Below are 22,349 nucleotides of genomic sequence, written 5' to 3' on the forward strand. Positions count from 1 at the left end.
TCAGTTGTGTCCAACTCTTTGCAACCCCATGGACTGCAGCCCTCCAGGCTCCTCTGTCCATGGGTTTCTCCAGGCAAGGACACTGGAGTGGGCTGCCATTTCCTTCTCCGGGGGATCTTCCCAACCCAGGGATCAAAGCCAGGTCTTGTAAGCGGTGCTTATTTCTAATGAGCACATGACTGTAGTTTGTTTTTGAAATGTTGGCATCGTGTTCCCATTTCACAGATGAGGAAACTGAGGATCAGAGTTTCATTCACTTGTTTGGGAATGTAGTGTGAGAGGGCCAGAGTCATATCACAAGATGAGAGCTTCCTTGAGGCTTAAATGAGAGCATTTCCCCCCATCCCACTTCTCTTTCTGCCTCATCCACTCCCTCTTTATAAGCTTCCCAGTCATCTACAGAAATATGTCTCATGAGGCAGGAAGCAAACACACCCTCAGAGACAAATGGAAGAGGAAGGCCATGTTAGCTCCTTTTACAATTTGCGTGATTTCCAGGGCAAGATGCATTCAGTATTTAGCAGGCCTATCCAAATTCAGCCTTGAAAACAGTTCCTTTTATTAACAACTCTATGTAGTGCTTTTGGCAAAGGAAGATGGAACACTTGGATTTCAGAAGAAAGATTTACGGTTTCCTCTCTGAGCCTTTCGTAGTTAATTCCACGAGCAAAAACTAACAGGCACAATGTTGGAATAACCTAGTGCCTACGATGCGGAAAATGCCAAATGAAATCACTTGTCACCGCTGGAGAAATGCAGGTCTATCATCGCACTGATATGAAATCCCATGAGAAAGGAGCCCTTGCTCTGTCCTGCCCAGGGAGAAAGGCCATCACCTACTGTGAGCCAGGCACCTCAAGGTGTCCCAGCAATGCCTGTGTTTACATAAAGAAACCCACCTCCACATTTGCACAGAAAACCAGTGTGCAAATGGCAACAAGGAGAGAGACCTTTAGATGATCATACTTCTGAAGACAAGCTTCATATAATATCACTTACATGTGGAACCTAAAGAATGATGCTTTCAAATTGTGGTGCTGGAGAAGACTCTTGAGAGTCCCTTGGACTGCAAGGAGATCCAACCAGTCCATCCTAAAGGAAATCAACCCTGATTATTCATTGGAAGGACTGATGCGGAAGCTGAAGCTTCAATACTTTGGCCCTTTGATGTGAGGAGCCGACTCATTAGAAAAGACCCCGATGCTGGGAAAGATTGAAGGCAGGAGGAGAAGGGGACAACAGAGGATGCGATGGTTGGATGGCATCACCGACGTCATGGACATGAGTTTGAGCAAACACTAGGAGATGGTGATGGACAGGGAGGCCTGGCGTGCTGCAGTCCATGGAGTTGCAAAGAGTTGGACATGAGCTAGTGACTGAGCAACAACCACAACCCTTAGCCGCATACTGGAAGAATCAGCGTCAGCTGCTTAGTGGGTCTGTGAGGGTCCCGTCATTCTGTGATGCGTCTTCAGTGACGACTCTAGAATCTACCACGAATTCCAAGCGTGTGTTTTTTGCTTCAGACGTGCACTCTGCAATGCTGAATGCTGGGCACGTTTGTAAAACCAAGAAATAGAACGATTTAATGGTGAGTGCAGGGACTGCCCAAACGGCACACCTTCATTCAACGAAAGCCCATTTCAACTGACGGACAGAGGGCTAATCCGAGACCCGAGCGGTGCTCAGATACGCAGGAAGGGCTGGGGCGACATGACCCTGCTGTCTCCCCCAGGAGGTTGGCAGCCTCGGTCATGGCACCTCTGCTCAGGTCTCACCCAGCCCCGAATGGGATCTGTCCTGTGCATGCAGAGACTGCACACCACTGTGCCTCGTGCGTGCACGAGCCTCTGAGATCGCCAGACCACAAGCAGGCAACGGGGCCAGTGGGAACACGGTGTGACCGCAGCACGCCTGGACCACGTGTGAACTGGGAAAGTCAAGGCCAAGACTTCCCGAGCCCCGTGCGGATCCTCGCCTCTGAACCCACCGCTGACTATTTATTCGCACGGCCTCTCTCGATCATCGGACCACAGGGAGACAGTCCTCATTCGAGAAAGGTCTTACGTCTCTGTTAGTTCTCTTTCCGGCTTGCTCAGTGTTTCCACCTTGGAGCGGGGTGTGCGGGATATACCATTCTTAAAGGGGCTTTTTAAAAGGAAGAGTTAAAAAGAAAAACCTACAACACAGGGGACTTCCCTGGTGGTCCAATGGCTAAGCTCTGCACGCTCAGGGGACCCAGGTTCAATCCCTGGTCAGGGAACTGGACCCCACGTGCAATGAAGACTGAAGGGTCCGCCTGCCACGACTCAGACCTAGTGCAGTCAATTTAAAAAAAAAAAAAAAATCTACAATAAATACTGGAAGGGCATCCAAGTATTTAAATTATTTTGGCTGCAAATCTTCCACTTGAGACCTGTAATTATCTCGATAAAGGTGTGGCAGTATTATTCTAGTGAGATATAGACAGACTAGCTGAAACATAAGAGCATGTATGGGCTCAGTCGCGTCTGACTCTTTTGCTACCTCATGGACTGCAGCCCACCAGGCTCCTCTGTCCATGGGATTCTCCAGGCAAGAATACTGCAGTGGGTTGCCATTTCCTCCCCCAGGGGATCTTTCTGACCCAGGGATCGAACCTGCGTCTTCTGCATTGGCTGGCAGGTCCTTTACCGCTGAGCCACCTAGACATTCAAAATGGAAAGTAATTGCAATTTATAGCAGCCAGTGCAAACCTTCCCATCTTGAAAGACTTATGTTACACGCCTCACATTATTCATTAACATCACAATGCCTGCCTAAAATGAGCTTGAATGACTTCCTGTCGAGGAGGATAACTGCTGATTAGCAAGTGAATAACCTCACTAACCTCCTTCCATGAAAATGGACCTGGCTGATTAGCCAGGCCAGCTGTATCATTAATTCAGAACGCCCAACACAACTGGAGAAATAAAGCAGAGCTATCCTTAATATCCAGTCCAATCATGTCCTTGCACTATCCCAGAGTAAACCAACCACAAATGGAAAACAGTGAGTATTCATCACACTTACAGAGGTTTTAGAGCATCAGCGAAATGAGAAGGGAAGAAAGTGATAGCCACGATAAACTGCCTCTGGGGGAGAACGTGAGGGTGGGATGTTTTGAAAGAACAGCATGTATATTGTCTATGGTGAAACAGACCACCAGCCCAGGTGGGATGCATGAGTCAAGTGCTCGGGCCTGGTGCACTGGGAGGACCCTGAGGAGTCGGGTGGAGAGGGAGGTGGGAGGGGGGATCGGGATGGGGAATACGTGTAACTATATGGCTGATTCATGTCAATGTATGACAAAACCCACTGAAATGTTGTGAAGTGATTGGCCTCCAACTAATAAAATAATATTAAAAAAAAAAAAAAAAAATAAAGTGCCTCAGGACGCATTTAAACTCTGCCTGGTGTGAAACAGGAGGTGAATGCACGCTCAGCGGAGCCACTGTTTTCAAGAGACATGCACCGTCTGATGTGGCAGACACGAAAGCTGAGAAAACATCATGGTGATGACACTTTCCGGAGCCTCGCAGAAGTCAAGACCCAGGGATCCTCGCAGCCATGGATTCCTGCGGCTCCTTCAGGGGCATCTGGTCCCATTCACTCAGCACAGCAAAGCCACGTGCTGGCCAGACGCACCCGCACCAGCCTGGAGACTCCACGGATTTCCCCTCCATCGCGAGGTGGGTGGGTGGGCAGCCAGCACAACTGACCTTTGGAGGAGCGGAAGTGCTTGCTGGGGGCGGTGAAGCCTCGGGTCCCATGCACGTTGACGGCCGCCACGCGGAACTGGTACCATCTGCTGGGCCGGATGTCCGTCAGCTGCACCCGCTCGTCCGTGGTCTGAGAGGGGAGAGGCACACAGAAGCCTGTTACCCCGATGTGCCCGCTGCGTCTGCTTTGTAAACACACGCTCAGCTCATCTGCGGACTCGACAGTCCTACTCTCCCCCTGCCCTGCTGGGTGAGGATGGGCGACCCTGCTGAGTTCCAGGGAGGGCTGTCGGGATCAAGGAATTTCCAGGGGAGGTTCCAGCGGCTCCATGCCACTCACAGGTATTTATTCCCAAGGACTCTGATGGCTCTGTGGAAGTCAAAGTCTCATGATGAATGCACGGGCTGGTTTTTACCTCTGGTGACTATATACCGCATTGGAGGGTTTTCATTAACGAAGTATACATATGAATGAATAATGGGCTTCCCCTGTGGGTCAGAAGGTCAAGAATCTGTCCGCAATGCGGGAGACCCAGGTTCTATCTCTGGGTCAGGAAGATTCCCTGGAGAAGGGAAATGGCAACCCACTCCAGTAATCTTGCCTGGAGAATCCCATGGACAGAGGAACCTGGTGGGCTACAGTCTGTGGGGTTGCAGAGAGCTGGCCACGACTGAGTGACTGTCGCTTCACTTCATGAATGAATAAATATATGAAGCGATCATTACATTACTGAGAACATGCAGTCATCTGTAGATGACAGAAGGAAAATGCCTCATACTTCCACACCAAAGATAACTCTGGAAGTAGGTATGTGAACCCACACACTTAAATTCTGGAAGTACATGGCAGCTCAAGGCTTTTTCTTTCTTTTCTTTTCTTTTTTTTAGCTTGAGTAAATCATGTAAGATGCACATAGATTCATGTTCCTGAAGGGTGAGGTGTGTTACTATGTGGAGGTAGTGTAATCACTAAGTCTTGTCTGACTCTTTGCAACCACACAGACTGTAGCCCACCAGGCTCCTCTGTCCATGGGATTCTCCAGGCAAGATCACTGGAGTGGGTTGCCATGTCCTTCTCCAAGGGATCTTCCCGACGCAGGGATCGAACCTGAGTCTGCTGCATTGGCAGGTGGGTCCTTTACTGTTGAGTCATCAGGAGTGGTTGTATGAATATATATTTATATATAGAAAACTGCACATAGGGCCACATCGATAGGGCTTGCTCTCCCTCTGCGTAAGTCCCAAGATCTCAGACAGGGCGACAGGCCCACTTCCAACCATGTCCTCGGGAAGACCTGAGCACTTGGCCATGACGCTGAGAGTCACTTCCTAGGCAGGTGGATAAGAAGCCCACGGGTCCCCGAGGAGAGAGGGGTCTGGGGTTCTCGAGGAGGAGATAGGGATCTGGAATTCTCAAGGAGGAGGACAGGGCAAACATCTATTTTTCCCCTCTACATTGCTTAGTCTTAGCCACATAAAACTTTCTTTTTCCCTTTAAGCCTGGAACTGATGATTACACAGCAAACAACTCAGTTTAAACTCTATACTAAGGACTATATATACTAAAGATTATATTCCAGTGGTCATGTATGGATGTGAGCGTTGGACCATAAAGAAAGCTGAGCACCAAAGAATTGATGCTTTTGAACTGTGGTGTTGGAGAAGACTCTTGAGAGTCCCTTGGACTGCAAGGAGATCCAACCAGTCCATCCTCAAGGAAATCAGTCCTGAATATTCATTGGAAGGACTGATGCTGAAGCTGAAACTCCAGTACTGTGGCCACCTGATGCAAAGAGCTGACTCACTTGAAAAGACCCTGATGCTGGGAAAGATTGAAGGCAGGAGGAGAAGGGGATGACAGAGGATGAGATGGTTGGATGGCATCACCGACTCCATGGACATGAGTCTGGGTAAACACGGGGAGTTGGTGATGGGCAGGGAGGCCTGGTGTGCTGCAGTCCATGGGGTCGAAAGAGTCGGACATGACTGAACAACTGAACTGAACTGAACTGAGAATGTATATTATGGGAATGGGTCTGGTAGGATCTTTCTGTTGTTAAGGTCTAATCCTCTTATCCTAAAATGTAAATTGTGGGAGTGGGTAAGGTAAAATTTTTACAACCTTGAGACGTTCTTTTGATTTACTGTCATAACTCACTTAAAGAGCATATGACTCCCTTGCTAACACTAGTGAGGCGGGCACTCTCTGTCCTACTTCTGATGTCTGTGTCAGAAGCTTCCCCTATCCCTCTGGTCACTTTAATAAAGCTCTGCTACACAAAAGCTCTTGAGCGGTGAAGCCTGGTCCCTGGTTCCGAAGCTAAGTCTTCTTCTTCAGAGATCGTGAATCCAACATCGTTCACCATAAGCTATCAACTCCAAGGGATAAATGTCTGAGTTCTGTGGGTCATCTAGGCCTAGTGCCAACTGAGCTCAACGTGACGCTCCGTGCATGAAACTGGGCAACAGAACGGAATTGAAACCCTCTTAAACCTCAGCTTGTGATAAGTTACTGAAAAGGACTGCCACATGTACTTCAACATCAAAAGAAGCCAAGCATTTCCGTGATTAAAATAAATAAACAGGGTCGTCATTACCATCTTTCTAAATTCCACATATATACGTTAATATACTGTGTGGGTGTTTTTCTTTCTGACTAATTTCACTCTGTATAATGGGCTCCAGTTTCATCCACCTCATTAGAACTGACTCAAACACATTCTTTTTTATAAGCTGAGTAATACTCCATGGTGTATATGTACCACAGCTTTGTTATCCATTCGTTTGACGATGGACATCTGGGTTGCTTCCATATCCTAGCTACTGCAAACAGTGCTGCGATGAACACTGGGGTACACGTGTCTCCTTCAATTCTGGTTTCCTCGGTGTGTATGCCCAGAAGGCCAGGGTGGGATGGTTTGAAAGAACAGAACTGAGACATGTATATTACTGTATGTGAAACAGATGATCAGTGCAAGTTCAGTGCATGAGGCAGGGCACTCAAAGCCGGTGCTCTGGGATGACCCAGAGGGATGGGGTGGGGAGGAGGGTGGGTGGGGGGTTCAGGATGGGGGACACATGTACACGCGTGGCTGATTCATGTCAGTGTGTGGCAAAAATCACCACAACAGTCTACAGTAGTTAGCCTCCAATTAAAATAAATTAATTTAAAATAAAAAATAATTTTTTTTAAAAAAAGGAAGAGCGTGACTTCTAAGCATACCTTTCTACCTTATCTGGCTGAATTTGAGACATTTCCATTGACTTCTTTGTCTAGTTTCAGCCTCCAGTTTAAGGAACTAAAGTCAGCATGCTCAGCAGACACAGAAAGGAAGCATTTCGTGTGGCATTAACCACAGAAAACAGCAATAATAATACAAATGATAGAGTAAGATCTTTCCTCTCTCCAAGAAAGAGCATATGAAAGAGAAAGTCTTATCATCAGTTACTTTCATAAATCTTCAAATCGGTAATTTGTAAATTCTACAAGTGATAACTTAGCACCATTTAGGGGAGAATGCCATGTAAACCAAACATAATTTTAGGCTGTATTCTGAACATCTTTATGTTTTGTTAAAGCAGAAGGTTTTTTAACAAGATAGATATGGAATAAAATTACCAAATATTTCTGACCAGTTCTTTTTTTCCTCCTAACTGAAGATGTTTCTTTTAGATGTGGTACATATACACAGTGGAATATTACTCAGCCATAAAAAAAGGAATGAATCTGAGTCAGGTGTAATGAGGTGGGTGCGCCGAGAGCCTGTGCTACACAGTCGAATATGGCAGAAAGAGAAAAAAATAAATGTCGAATATCAGTGTATATATATGGAACCTCAAAAATGGGCAGTGATGGACCTATTTGCAGGGAAGAAAGAGACCTATAGAATGGATGTGTGGACACAGAATGGGAAGGAGTGAGTGGGACAAACTCGGCAAGTAGCGCTGACTATACACACGAATCGCACTGACCATATGCACTACTTTATATGCGGAATAGAAAGTTAGCAGGAACCTGCCGTGTAACACAGGGAGCTTAGCCCGGTTCTCTGCGATGACCTAGAGGGGTGGAAGAGGCAGGTGGAAGGGTCAAGAAGGAAGGGATATCGTACACATGTGATTTATTCACTTTGTCGTATGGCAGAAGCTAACACAACATTGCATATCCTCCAATTTTTAAAAAAAATAATCGTTTTAACATCACATTTCTCACTGCTTTTGAGGTCTTTACTCTTGTGTTTATCCTCTCTGAGACACGACTGATGAAAAAGGGATTACATTTTTCTTTCAAACACCTGAGTATCGAACTGTAGTTTACATGTACTGAAAAAAAAAATCAAGGGAATCTCGTCCTTGGAGACAGACGGTCTTACACACATCAGCAGAGAAGATTTCCCTATAGACCTACATGTGGAGAAGGCATGTCTACTTGTTGAAAAGCATGAAGTGGTTTCATACTGATCATTGCTTCTTTCCTCAGGAGGGGTATTGTTCGGTGGCCCATTGGTTGGGGAGCTGACCAAGAGGAACGAGAAGGAATCACTCAGGGAAGATTCAAGACTGCCCGCTGCTTCCCACCAAGGAGTTTGGTGATAGGACTCTACTTCAGCCACTCAAGTCCTGTGCAGAATGAAAGCTTAAATGTGGGAGTGAGAGAGTCAATTCCTAGGCAGGTTGATAAGAAGTCCGGGGGTCCCCAAGGAAGAGAGGGGTCTAGAATTCTCAAGGAGGAGGAAAGGACAAACTTTTTTTCCTCTGCATTCCTTAGGATTATGTAACAATAATGTATTTGGCTTGAGGACAGTTTCCGGAAAAAAAAAAACCTTCTGGCTAATCCTGTTATCTTAAAATGTAAATGATGGGAGTGGGTCTAGTAAGGTCTTGACAACCTGCAGGCATTCTTTTGATTCACTGTAATAAGTAATTAAAAAGTACATAACTCCATTGCTAACACTAGCAAGGGGGCACTCTTTCTGCCCCTCTTCTGATGTCTATGTCAGACACTTTCTCTATCTCTTTTATACTTTAATAAAACTTTATTACACAAAAGCTCTGAGCGATCAAGCCTCGTCTCTGGCCCCAGATTTGAATTCTTCTCGTCCGGAGGCCAGGAATCCCAGTGTCTTTTCATGGTTCAGCAACAACCTTTCAGGAGCAACACGGGAGAAGATGTCGAGATGATCTCATGGCGGGTTAACGAGTCCTACGGGTGCTTGCATTTCCCTCAGTCTAGTGGGTTCTGCATGTGTCTCAAGGCTTAAAAGCGTGCAGTTCTTGGAGGAAATAAATGTGAACACTCATTGGATAATGGCTTCCCTGATGGTCCAGTGCTTTAAGAACCAGCCTTGCAATGCATGGGACACCAGTTGGATCCCTGTTCTGGGAAGATCCCACAGTCCTCAGAGCAGGGAAGTCCATGGGCCATAACTTCTGAGCCTGAGTTCTAGAGCCCACATTCTAGAAGCCACAGCAATGAGAAGCCCTCACACCACAATGAAGAGGAACCCCCGTTTGCTGCAATGAGAGGAAGCCCGAATGTACTAACAGGGACTCAGCACAGCCACGAATAAGTAAATGGATCCTCTGAAACGGAGAATTATGTCCCTCCACCATGTATTGGGACTTCTCTGGCGGCTCAGACAGTAAAGCGTCTGCATACAATGCGGGAGACCCGGGCGCAATCCCTGGGTCGGGAAGATCTTCTGCAGAAGGAAATGGCAACCCACTGCAGTGCTCTTGCCTGGAAAACCCCACGGACAGAGGAGCCTGGTAGAATACAGTCCATAGGGGTCGCAAAGAGTCGGACACAACTGAGTGACTTCACTCACTCACTCATCATGCATTGTGAGCACATGGAGCCAACTTTCTTTCACTCCTATCTTTCACTCCACTGGATGGGGGGTGGAGGCGAGGTGTATGCACACCAGTTTAAGTGACTTGCATGCTCAGGCTATTTTGAGCAAGCCACAGGACGTTAACCTCCTCTGTGTAGGTGTGCGGGAGATGTCACCTCAAGGGTGACATCAGGAGACCCAGGTTCAATCCCTGGGTTGGGAAGATCCCCTGTAGGAGGAAAGGACAACCCACTCCGGAATTCTTGCCTGGAGAACTGCACAGACAGAGGAGCCTGGCGGGCTGCAGTCCACGGGGTCGCACAGAGTCGGACAAACAGATCTGCCCACGGAACACTCACCTGTGCCACGGTCTGCCACGGCGTGGCGTCGTCCTCACTGGGATGAATCCCATAATTCCACCTTCTCTGCACCACGTAGATCACGGGCTCAATGGACACGTTGAACTTCGAGGACCACTTGACCTCCAGCTGCCCAGAGTGCAGTTCCGTGAACCTCAACTCCTTCCTGGGCTTCAGAGGGACACCTGAAATAGAACCACGCCAGTCACCACCACCTGCATGCGACGCGGACCGCGGTGAACGCTGAGGAAGGAGAGCTAAAGTGGGGACGAAACTCATCTCACAACAAAGGCTCGTCTGTTTCCTTTCGTAACAGCAGCGTCTCCCTATCAGGGGTTCAATCTGAAATCACATGATGCCAAGTTGAGTTTTGCATTCCCGCTGTTTCCGAGGGTCTAAATTGATTCTTGATCCTCAACAAGGTTTTGTCTCCCCAGTAACCTCAAGTGTGAGTCACTTAGCTGTGTCTGACTCTTTGTGACCCCCAAGAATGGTAGCCTGCCAGGCTTCTCCGTCCATGGGATTCTCCAGGCAAGAATACTGGAGTGGGTTGTCATTCCCTTCTCCAGGGGATCTTCTTGAACCAGGGATCGAACCCAGGTTTCCTGCACTGCAGGCAGATTCTTCACCATCTGAGCCACCAGGGAAGAAGCACATAGCCTCGAGAGCAGTTCTTTTATGTGCATTCTTTAAATTAAAAAAAAAAGTGCAAGAACATTATAGATGGCAGTGTTAGAAAACATTCTTGCTAGGGTTAAAACTTGATAAATGGGCAGATGAAACCTTTTGTAAGGGGAAGAGAAATACCTAACATTTTCTATGCGCCAGGAGTCCTTCTGTTTAATCCAATTTGGTTTGTAATGAAAAGCTGATAGAATTCCCATTTTCTAACGCATAAGTGAACAGGTGGAATTAGGTCTTGACTTGTTACATAAACGAGTTTCCCTGATGGCTCAAGCAGTAAAGAAGCTGCCTGCAATGCAGGAGACACGGGAGACCCTGGTTTGATCTCTAGGTCGGGCGCATCCCCTGGAGGAGGGCATGGCAAACCACTCCAGCATTCTTGCCTGGAGAATCCCATGGACAGAGGGGCCTGGTGGGCTACAGTCCATGGGATCAGTCCATGGGATCGCAGAGAGTCGGACACGGCTGAGCGCGCATGTACACAGCTGGCTGCACAAGGGAGCCTAACATGGAATCCAGCAGAGATGAGAGTCATTAGGAGTCTCGAGTCTTTCTTTTCACATAACACGCTCTGCCTCTGCTGCTATATCTCAGGGTGCTCATGACACGATTCCCGAGTTTCCCCTCCTCTCTGTCTGAGTGAGTTTTCCTTTTAAGAAAAACATTACAAAGTCCAATCCTCTCACATATGTGCTCACAGCATACAGGAATGATTTCTGAAGCACGGGCCTCGTGGATTTCCCCAAGTGATGGCCAGAGCTCTCCCCTGCTGACTTGCTGTTTAAAATTGGGAAAAAAAAAAAAAAGATGAATTTATAATGTTTGGGTTTTGGCCTGCGTGAGTGCCTGGCTTCAAAAAAAAGTCCCTCACAGGTGGCTCGTTGGAACATACTTCATCATTTTGATTTCTCTTTCCCCCCGAAGGAACGAGCAAGTTGCCTGGTAACCCAAAGATGTAAGAACCATGGTTCAAAATAGCAGCCATGATGGAAACGGGGACTTAGAACAAATTCATAATACCAAAGGGATAGATGAAACCGACCAAATTTAGGTAGAGTGCACGGCAGTGTGATGTTCACTGCCATTGCGAAACAAAAACACCAGCTGCTCATAAAGCCGTTCTGCACAGAGAATGAGCATTTGCCTAGAGCGCTGACAACTCCTTTGAAACAGTTAGATCGGAAGGCTGCATTTCAGTTTCCATTTCCTAAGTTTCAGCGGCGGTAAAGCTACAAAACAGAGGAGATCTGATGCAGCTTAGCGGCATGGCTGAAATTTCAACCCATCTCATTTTGATCTGAATTCACACTGAGGTCTTATGGTGGGCAATTCTAAAGTCATTCACCATTGATCTGGATGGAGCTGGGTGATTTAAACACAGCACGTGTGTATCTGCTCAAAAGCTCACTGATGAATTTTTTTTAATTAATTGATTTTAATTGGGGGCTAATTACTTTACAGTATTGTGGTGGTTTCTGCCACACATCGGCATGAAATCAGCCACGGGTGTACATGAAAAAAAAACTATTTACTTATGTGTTTATTCATTTCTGGCGGTGTTGGGTCTTAGCTGCAGCTTGCAGGAGTCCCCGAGTGTGGGCTGCCAATCCACTCCAGCGTTCTTGCCTGGAGTAGCCCATGGACGGAGGACACTGGTGGGCTGCAGTCCATGGGGTTGCAGAGAGGTGGACACGACTGAATGACTAAATAGAAACAACACACGACCTGCCTTTGACACCCGGCTTCCCCAGACCACACTGCCAGGCGCCCCCTACTGCCATGGTCCCATCACGGCGTCTCCTTCACTCTGAAATCTCTTGCCTCCAGTTTTCTGACATAGACTCTGGAATATGTCCTGGCTCAGCCCAGATGCCACCCCCTTCTCAGCCACCTTCCCGCAACCTCCAGCTAGAAGTACAAGGCTCCATTCCTCGGCTGAACCTGTGACCGTCGACATATGCATTCAAGTGCCTCTGACCACAGCCAGCTCGCCAAATGTCTTCACTTCCCCATGAAGCTAAAGCCCCCGGGAGAGGGGTGTGTGTGTCAAGAACTGAGTTCTCCTCCACCCTCCCCAGCCCCCCCAATCAATGTCCCCATAGGGATCATTCTGCAGAAGCAAACGGTGTGGAACTGTTCAGCGAAGAAATGGCCTGGCCCACTGCATTATCCTTCTCTCAGGAATACACCTGGAAAAGTGGGAGTAGCCCACTTCTTTATTCTTTTCTCAGGAAGAAGTAGGAGGAAGACATGGCAACAGGGGTAAAAATCTCCGCTGGAGAGTCTCAGAGAGGAACGAGAAGGCTCATCGCAGGCATTCGCTGCCACCTCCTCTGGGATCGTAGCTATTCAAGGAGCTCACATCTCCCTCCGCCATCAAGGTCCTGGGACTCAAACATTCCTTTGCTTCCTCTTTAAACAGAGCAAGCCGAAGCAGCAAGAAAATCTACAAACAATAAATGCTGGAGAGGGTGTGTAGAAAAAGGGAACCCTATTGCACTGTTGGTGAAAATGGAGTTTACTCAAACTCATGTCCATCGAGTTGGTGATGCCATCCACCCTTCTCTTCCTCTGTTGTCCCCTTCTCCTGCCCTCAATCTTTCCCAGCATCAGGGTCGTTTCCAGTGACTCAGTTCTTCGCATCAGGTGGCCAAAGGATTGGAGCTTCAGCTTCAACATCAAGTCCTTCCATACGAACCAGTAATCCCACTACCGGGCATACACCCTCAGAAAACTACAACTGAAAAAAACACAGGTACCCCAATTGTTCACAACAATAATAGCTAAACCATGGAAGCAACCGTGATATCCATCGACAGATGGATAGATCAAGAGGTTGTGTTACATATACACAGCCAGCCATAAAATATTACTCAGCAATAAAAAATGAATGACTCTAGTTCTAGTGAGATGGATGAAACTAGAGCCTGTTATACAAGTAAATCAGAAAGAGAATAATAAATATTGTATATGAACACATGTATATGGAATCTAGGAAAATGGTGAAAGTTTAAGTGTTGAAGTTGCTCAGTCATGTCCGACTCTCTGCGACCCCACAGACTGCAGCACGCCAGGCCTCCCTGTCCATCACCAACTTCTGGGGCTTACTCAAACTCATGTCCATCGAGTCGGTGATGCCATCCACCCATCTCATCCTCTGTCATCCCCTTCTCCTGCCTTCAATCTTGCCCAGCATCAGGGTCTTTCCCAAAGAGTCAGTTCTTCGCATCAGGAGGCCAAAGTGTTGGAACTTCAGCTTCAGCATGAGTCCTTCCAATGAATATTCAGGACTGATTGCCTTTAGGATCGACTGTGCTTTATACCTATACATATAAAGCATATATATATATATATGCTGTATTGTATATATATATGTTATATATACATGTGTGTATTGGAACACACACATACACTTATGGCTGATTCATGTTGTATGACAGAACCCAACACAACACTGCAAAGTAATGATTCCCCCAATTAAAACTAGATTTTTTTTTAAAGGGACAGAAGATGGCTAGTTACTTCCCTATCCTCACAGAGCACTGTCCCTGAGACTGCAAGCCCACCCTTCTCCTTGGCTCTCCACGGAGAATCCTCTGGCATAAACGCAGCTCCAGTAACTGGTCCAGCGCTGAAGTACCCTGAACTCACCGAGGGCACCCCCACCCCCACACCCCCAGACCCTGAGGCCTCGGTCATGAATGTCATCTGACGGCCACGGGCCTCCACACCTCACGACTGAGCATCAGGGCGCTGTCACCTCAAATTCCTTCCTTTAAGCATCTCCTTAATTCTGATGGGCGACGATCTCGCCCCGTGTGTGTGAAGAAACTGCCCATCTGGTCTGCATTAAGGTCGGCTGGCTGCCCTGATTGGGAGGAACTGCAACCTCTGGGTTGTTAATTGTGTGCAGATGGGGCCCGGCCCCCACCGTCGCCCCTCCTTCCAGGGGTCCCGTTCTTGCAAGCTCCCCCAGCCTCCTGACGGCATCCCCGGAGCGGAGGGCGGAGATCTGGCCTTGGTGTGGTTTTCATTATGTAAATGACTACCATCTTTCTTTATTGGTCTCAAACAACCTCATCATCTGAAATGTAAAGGGCTCCGTTAAAAATGTCAAAACGCCACGGTACAGCATCCCGCAGTATATGGGGGTGTTTTTGTAAAGCGTAGCAAGTCTTTTGCTGAAATCAAAGGGCACGGAAACCCCAACACTTCAAAAAAATGTTCAAAACCGATTGATAGAAAAATCGACGAAGGCTGGCAATCGGCAGTTGCGAATCACCAGAGGTGACTGTTCAGAAAAGGACTTGTCACAAGTCCAGGTGTAAAAACGCACCAAGGTAGAGTGTTTCAGCGAGTCATTCATTAGTCATTGCTCAGCGTCTCTCATAAAGACAGCTATACTCAGGGCATCTGTGTTTCTATCACGTGAGGGCATGTGGTCACCGTATTCAAAGTGCGAGGGGTTCATTTGTGAAAAGCGGTCCACCTCGAAAACCCTGAGGTTGACAGATTTCCAGTACTGACAGGTTCACGGAAATATTAAAGCAGTGGCGTCATCAGCACTTTTCGAAAAGAAACAAACGGATACCGTGATTGATTCCAGGTTAGCACCAGCTAAAGATGAGCCCTGGGTCACGGCCGCCTGTAAACCCGAAGGGCATGGCTACCCGGCATTTTTCTCTCTGGAAAACAAGTTCAGTGTTTCTCTTTCCCTGCCCAAACTAACTGCTGCAGCTAGGCGCTAGGGAAGGGAAAAGTGAAAGTAAAGTTCGCTCAGTCGTGTCTGACTCTTTGCGACCCTGTGGTCTATATGGTCCATGGGATTCTCCAGGCCAGAATACTGCAGTGGGTAGCCTATCCCTTCTCCAGGGCATCTTCCCAACCCAGGGATGGAACCCAGGTCTCCCACACTGCAGGCGAATTCTTGACCAGCTGAGCCACCAGGGAAGCCCAAGAATACTGCAGTGAGTAGCCTGTCCCTTCTCCGAGGGGAATCTTTCCAGCCCAGGAATCGAACCAGGGTCTTCTGTGCTGCAGGTGGATTCTTTACCAACTGAGCTATCAGGGAAGCCGTGGGCATCAAGAGAGGCAGTAAAATAAGGAAGCAACACTTCTAGACAGAAGACAGTTCGAGGGAGCTGTAAAGTAAACCAGAACTCAACTAGGGGAGAATCAAAGGAGAACCAACCCCCCAACAAACCAGAGCTTGCATGTCACCCGCAGAAGGTCAGCTTGTGAACATCCCACAGCCTCACAAAGGCACATGTTTCAGAGACAGCACTCAAGAGCCTGGTTCACCCAGAGTAACACTGTCCCATCTTTTGAGGCTTGTAATAGCCTTCACTGGAAGGGTGGAGGAAAACCTCACTGCTGTTTTCATGTCAAACCCCAATACCAGCCTGCAGAGGTAACCTGAGGCATCAGCCAAGGATAGTTCTCACAGCACAACCCCACGTTACACGCTCCAGTGTCACTCCGTGGACCATCTTTTCAAAACATACCATGTTTATAAAAAGTCAACTTTCCGGCATATACAGCCTCTGAAGTTATGAAGTCAGCCCGCATCTCCTACACACAGGGACCACACAGAAAGGATATAGGTGTTTCCATGAATTTTTATAATTTTTCCTTACCCCATAAGAGAGAAAGAGGAAAGAAATTAGGGCAGTGGTTGGCCCGTATCAGTTAATGGCAAAAGTTAGGAAAGTTGAGTGGTCCACTTCAACACCAGCGTGCGTGTGTGACCACCTCGATGAGTTCACTGCTGGGCCGGGCAGCGGCTGTGACCTTGGGTTCTGAATGTCAATGCCGAATAAGGGTCATCATCATCAATGTCACGCAATCTTCAAAACGCCTAACCTATGGTCAACATTCACCCAGCAAACAGGGATCCGTACTTGCAGACTGAGCTGACCCTTCAGAACTCAAACTGGGGAAGATATTAAGAAAATGCTTTGTGGGCTTTGACTGGTGGCTCAGTGGTGAAGAGTCGGCTTGGCAGTCTAGGAGGCATGGATTTGATCCCTGATCCAGGAAGATCCCACATGCCAGGGAGCAACTGAGGCCATGCACCACAGCAAGAGAAACCACCGCAATTAAGAGAGTAGCCCTCACTGCAGCAACTGGAGAAAGCCTGGCAAAGCGACAAAGACCCAGGTCAGTCAAAAAATAAAGTTATAAACAAAGAAAATTGCTCTTTTGGATTTCCCATGAGATTGACACTTCAGTAAGTTAACAATGAACAAACGAAAACTGAGGAACTTACAGGTCTGTCCAGGAAAGTCTGGTTCTTCAAGGGGTGTGTGTGTCCAGGAAAGTCTGGTTCTTCAAGGGGTGTGTGTGTGTGTGTGTGTGTGTGTGTGTGTGTGTGTGTGTGTGTGTGTGTGTGTGTGTGTGTGTTAGTTGCTGAGCTGTGTCCGACTCTTTGTGACCCCATGGACTGGAGCCCACCAGGCTCCTCTGTCCATGGGACTGTCCCAGCAAAAATACTGGAGTGGGTAGCCATTCCTACAATTCCAGAAATTAGCTAAAAATTACCTTCAGAGGAAAAAAGCTCCATGTTCTTTATTAGCCTAAAATGACTGCTTAATTAGTGACGGTATTAGATTTAACCTAACTGATCTGGATATATCTTTTAACTGATAGGGGTGCCCAAAGACAGCTTGAGGTTGAGGGCCCTCTTAAAGTAGCTGGAAAGAGTCACAATAAAGATGAGAGAACTGGGCAGGTGGGATTAGGCCCTGGAGGCGTGTCTGATGCCAACCCCCAGATCGCCCCAGAGACGCCCGCAACCTCAGCCTCAGCACGGCTGAACTGACAGTGGGACTGGTCCAGCTCAACCTGTGATGGAGCATGTTCTACTTGAGGAAAAAGTCTGCACTTCAGGACCACTGCTCTGTATCCCACATTTATGTGCTAATATACAATACTTGGGTTTCCCTGATAGCTCAGCTGGTAAAGAATCCGCCTGCAATGCAGGAGACCCTGGTTCAATTCCTGGGTTGGGAAGATCCCCTGGAGAACGGATAGGCTACCCACTCCAGTATTTTTGGGTTTCCCTGGTGGCTCAGCTGGTAAAGAATATGCCCGCAATGCGTGAGACCTGGGTTCGATCCCTGGGTTGGGAAGATGCCCTGGAGAAGGGAATGGCTACCCACCGCAGTATTCTGGCCTGGAGAATTCCATGGACTGTATAGTCCAGGGGGTCGCAAAGAGTCAGACACGACTGAGTGACTTTCACATTCATACAATACTTGTCTTTTTCTGACTTACTTCACTTTGTATAACAAGAGTTATACATCACTACACATCACTACAAATGACCCAAGTTTGCTCCTCTTTATGCCTGAGCAATATTTCATTGTATATACGTGCCACGGGCTTCCCAGGTGGCCCACTGGTAAAGAATCTGCCCACCAATGCAGAAGACATGGATTCTATCCCTGGGTTGGCAAGATCCTCTGGAGAAGGGGATGGCAACGCACTCCAGTATTCTTGCCTGGAGCATCCCATGGACGGAGGAGCCTGGCAGGCAGCCAGTCTATGAGGTTGTAAAAGATCTGGACACGATTTAGTGACTAAAACAACAGCAACATATATGCGCCAGATCCTCCTTATCCCTTCATCTACTGATGGACATTCAGGTCGCTTCTGTGTTCTGATTATTGTAAACAGTACTGCAATGCGTACTGGGGTGCATGCGTCATTTCAAATTATGGTTTTCTCAAGGTATACGTCCAGTAGTGGGACTGCTGGATCATATCAACACACGCATGTATGCAGAATCTAGACAAAAATGGTACTGAGGAACGTATTTGCAGGGCAGGGAGTGAGACTCGGACATAGAAAAAGAACTTGTGGACATTGTGTGGGAAGGGGAGCGTGGCGTGACCAGAGAGTACCACTGACATATACACACGGCATATACACACGACATATACACTGACACGTACACACGGCATGTAGACTGACACGTACACACGGCATATAGACTGACACGTACACACGGCATGTAGATTGACACGCACACACGGCGTATACACTGACACGCACACACGGCGTATACACTGACACGCACACACGGCGTATACACTGACACACACACACGGCGTGTAGACCGACACTCACACACGGCGTGTACACCGACACGTACACACGGCGTGTACACCGACACGTACACACGGCATACAGACTGACACGCACACACGGCATGTAGACTGACACGCACACACGGCATATATACTGACACGCACACACGGCGTATACACTGACACGCACACACGGCGTGTAGACCGACACGCACACACGGCGTATACACTGACACGCACACACGGCGTGTAGACCGACACGCACACACAGCGTGTACACCGACACGTACACACGGCGTGTACACTGACACGTACACACGGCATACAGACTGACACGTACACACGGCATACAGACTGACACGCACACACGGCATGTAGACTGACACGCACACACGGCATGTATACTGACACGTACACACGGCATATATACTGACATATACACACGACCGTGTGTAACACAGATAGCTAATAGGAAGTTGTGGTATAGCACAGGGAACTCAGCTTGGTGCTCTGTGATGACCTGGAGGTGTGGGAGGTTTAAGAAGGAGGAGATATGTGTGCAAACTATATGCCTCAGAGAACAAGGGAAAGTACCTCTATGTTTATCTAGATTTTTCTTTTTCCCAAAAATAATCCTCTATTATCCTTATGCTCGTTATGCTAAAGTCATTGTCAAGTCAACAGAGCCTGTTTATCGTCTTGGTGGCTAGTCCTCTGTGAATGCCCTCTCTCCACAAACATCCAAGTCCAGAGTTGCTGGTAGCAGAGAGGAGACTTCAGCCCCGGAAAAAATGCATCGTGTGAAGGTTAAAGTGCAAGCGTCCTGGGACTTCCCTGGCGGTTCCAGTGGTGGAGAATACGCCTTGCGGTGCAGAGGGTTGCAGGTTCAATCCCAGGCCAGGGAACTAAGATCCCCCATCGAGTGGATGAACTAATAAGCTCGTGTGTTCTACCAAGTACTGAGCCCAGGAGCCTTAAGGAGAGAGGCCCGGGTCCCACAAACTATACAGAGCCCCCCAAGCTCTGGAGACCACACACCACAGCTAGGGAGAACCCACACACTGCAATAAAGAGCCCATGAACTGCAACTAAAGATCTCCCATGTTGTAACTAAGACGGGACACACCCATAAGTAAATAAATATTAAAAAAAAATAAATCGCTGGTATCTTTTAATCATTAATCATTTATGCTGGCCCCCTCTGCACTATTCCCCTTATTCTCCGTGAAGCAGGCAGGCATACTTGAAATTCAGTGACTCCTCACTGCTTTCAGACGAAAAGCATAATTTATTGCGCCTCTTTAAACCGCCTTACTTTTAAAACAAAAAGGTTTTGCAAATGGGTTTTCAACAATTGTTCTAATAGCATCCTATTTTTATGGTAAACGCAAATAGTTAAATAGCAAATGATCTATAATAACAGAAAAGGTTTCCTAAGAGTAGACTGTTAAAAACTTAAGTGGTGTGAGATTTTGGTAAAAGTCATTCTATGTAGTTTATAATAAAAAGCGTGGAAATAGTAAAGCTTAGATCCATTAAAGAAATGTCAGTCTGTTAAGAAAAGGAAAACAGCAATTATTTTGAATTTGAGACAATCTTTGTGCCAGATTTTCAAGGATCTTAGGGTGGGAAAAAAAAAAAGGAAAATGGGATGGATTACACAGACTTCAGATAAGAATGTTTCCAACAGGAAGCTGGAGGAATGTGGTGCAGATATGTGGCTTCTGGGTCACCTGAGTTGTTCTAAGTGTAACAATGGACTTCTGAAAATGTAAGTAATAACTTGGGAAAATGCTCAGCAAGCACTGATTTCAAAATCAGCAGTGCAACAGTGTCTACTCGATGTATGAGAGTGAAAGTGAGGAAGCAAGAGAGATTTCTCTTTCTGCTTGTAATGCATAACGCCAAGTGATTGTTTTTCTCTTCAAATCACACTCCAAAAAGTAACCAAATCCTATGTTTCTCGTAGTTTACTTTGATGGCATCCAAAGCTTGTACATAACACAATAGCATCGGTTTGTCATGAAAGAAGTTGGTGACATTTGCTCAGAGAGTCAAATAATACTTAGCACACAGGAGTCAAGTGCCCTAGAAACTGCCTATGAAGGTAAAAGTCAGCTGAACTGTTTCAGGAGCCTCATCCGGGTCTTTTGGAAGAAGGCAATTTTAGCATCTAGGATCTCACGTGAAAGTGCAAGTTGGTCAGTTGTGTCCAACTCTTTGCGATGGACTATGCAGTCCTTGGGATTCTCTAGGCTAGAATACCAGAGTGGCTTGCCTTTCTCTTCTCCAGGGGATCTTCCTGACCCAGGGATCGAACCCGGGTCTCCTGCATTGCAGGCGGATTCTTGACCAGCTGAGACACCAGGGAAGCCCTGGATTTCAAGATATTATTCAAAATACTGAAAGTCCCTGCAAACGCCCTTGTTTTTTTTTTTTCCTAACTTTAAACTTTGTATTTTGTATTGGGGTACAGTGCAATTAACACTGCTGTCATAGTTTCAGGGGGACAGCAGAGGGACTCAGCCATACATGTGCATGCATCCCTTCTCCCCCAAACCCGCCTCCCATCCAGGCTGCCACATGAAATTGAGCAGAGTTCTCTGTGCTGTCCAGCAGGTCCTTGCTGGTTCTCCATGTTAAATACAGCTGTGTGTCCATGTCCATCCCAGACTCCCTGACTATCCCTTCCCCATCCTTCCCCCTGGTGATCATCAGGTTATTACAGAGTATTGAGCAGAGTTCCCTGTGCTGTCCAGCGGGTCCTTGCTGGTTCTCCATGGTAAATACAGCCGTGTGTCCATGTCCATCCCAGACTCCCTGACTGTCCCTTCCCCCATCCTTCCCCCCTGGGAACCATCAGGTTATTACAGAGTATTGAGCAGAGTTCCCTGGTCTGTCCAGCAGGTCCTTGCTGGTTCTCCCTGGTAAATACAGCCGTGTGTCCATGTCCATCCCAGACTCCCTGACTATCCCTTCCCCCATCCTTCCCCCTGGTGACCATCAGGTTATTACAGAGTATTGAGCAGAGTTCCCTGTGCTGGCCAGCAGGTCCTTGCTGGTTCTCCATGTTAAACACAGCAGAGTGTCCATGTCCATCCCAGACTCCCTGACTATCCCTTCCCCAGCCTTCTTCCCTAGCAACCATAAGTTCGTTCTCTAAGTCTGTGAGTCTGTTTCTGTTGAGTAAGTTCAGCTGTATCATGTTTAGATTCCACACATAAGGAAAGTCATAGGACATTTCTCCTTCTATTTCTGACTTACTTCCGTCAGTATGACACTCTCTAGCAAGCACACCTCTGTTCTTGGGTTACGCAAACAGACAACTCACAATACTCATGCATGCATTACGGCTTTTTCAAAGGCGCCACCCCTAGCCTATTTTCCAAGGATTTAAACATTTCCTCCTAGGAAGCCAGTACAGCCTCAATGGTTTACTCACGTTGGAGAAAAATACACCATAAAGTCACTGAATTAATGATGGCCTTCCTACATGTTCAATTTCAGCAGGATTCATATAACACAGCTATTATTTTTTAAAGGCTTTTTTTTTGATGTGGACCATTTTGAAAGTAATCGCTGAATTTGTTACACCATTGCTTCTGTTTTCTGTTTTGACTTGTTTTGCCAGGAGTGAAATTT

At 47.3% G+C, this 22,349-nt stretch overlaps 1 protein-coding gene across 1 annotated transcript in view; it reads right to left on the bottom strand.

Annotated features, from left to right (window-relative positions):
• The window catches only part of ANOS1 (anosmin 1), a 198,481-nt gene that overhangs the window by 40,820 nt on the left and 135,312 nt on the right, over window positions 1–22,349 (bottom strand). Inside the window, exons 5-6 of the mRNA XM_065916567.1 lie at window positions 9,934–10,118; window positions 3,741–3,870 (exon numbers count right to left, since the gene is read on the bottom strand). Coding sequence (XP_065772639.1) covers window positions 3,741–3,870; window positions 9,934–10,118 — 315 coding nt within the window. The remainder of the gene's footprint in view (window positions 1–3,740; window positions 3,871–9,933; window positions 10,119–22,349) is intronic.

This window comes from Muntiacus reevesi, chromosome X (assembly GCF_963930625.1).
Source record: "Muntiacus reevesi chromosome X, mMunRee1.1, whole genome shotgun sequence".
NCBI classification, from domain to species: Eukaryota; Metazoa; Chordata; class Mammalia; order Artiodactyla; family Cervidae; genus Muntiacus; species Muntiacus reevesi.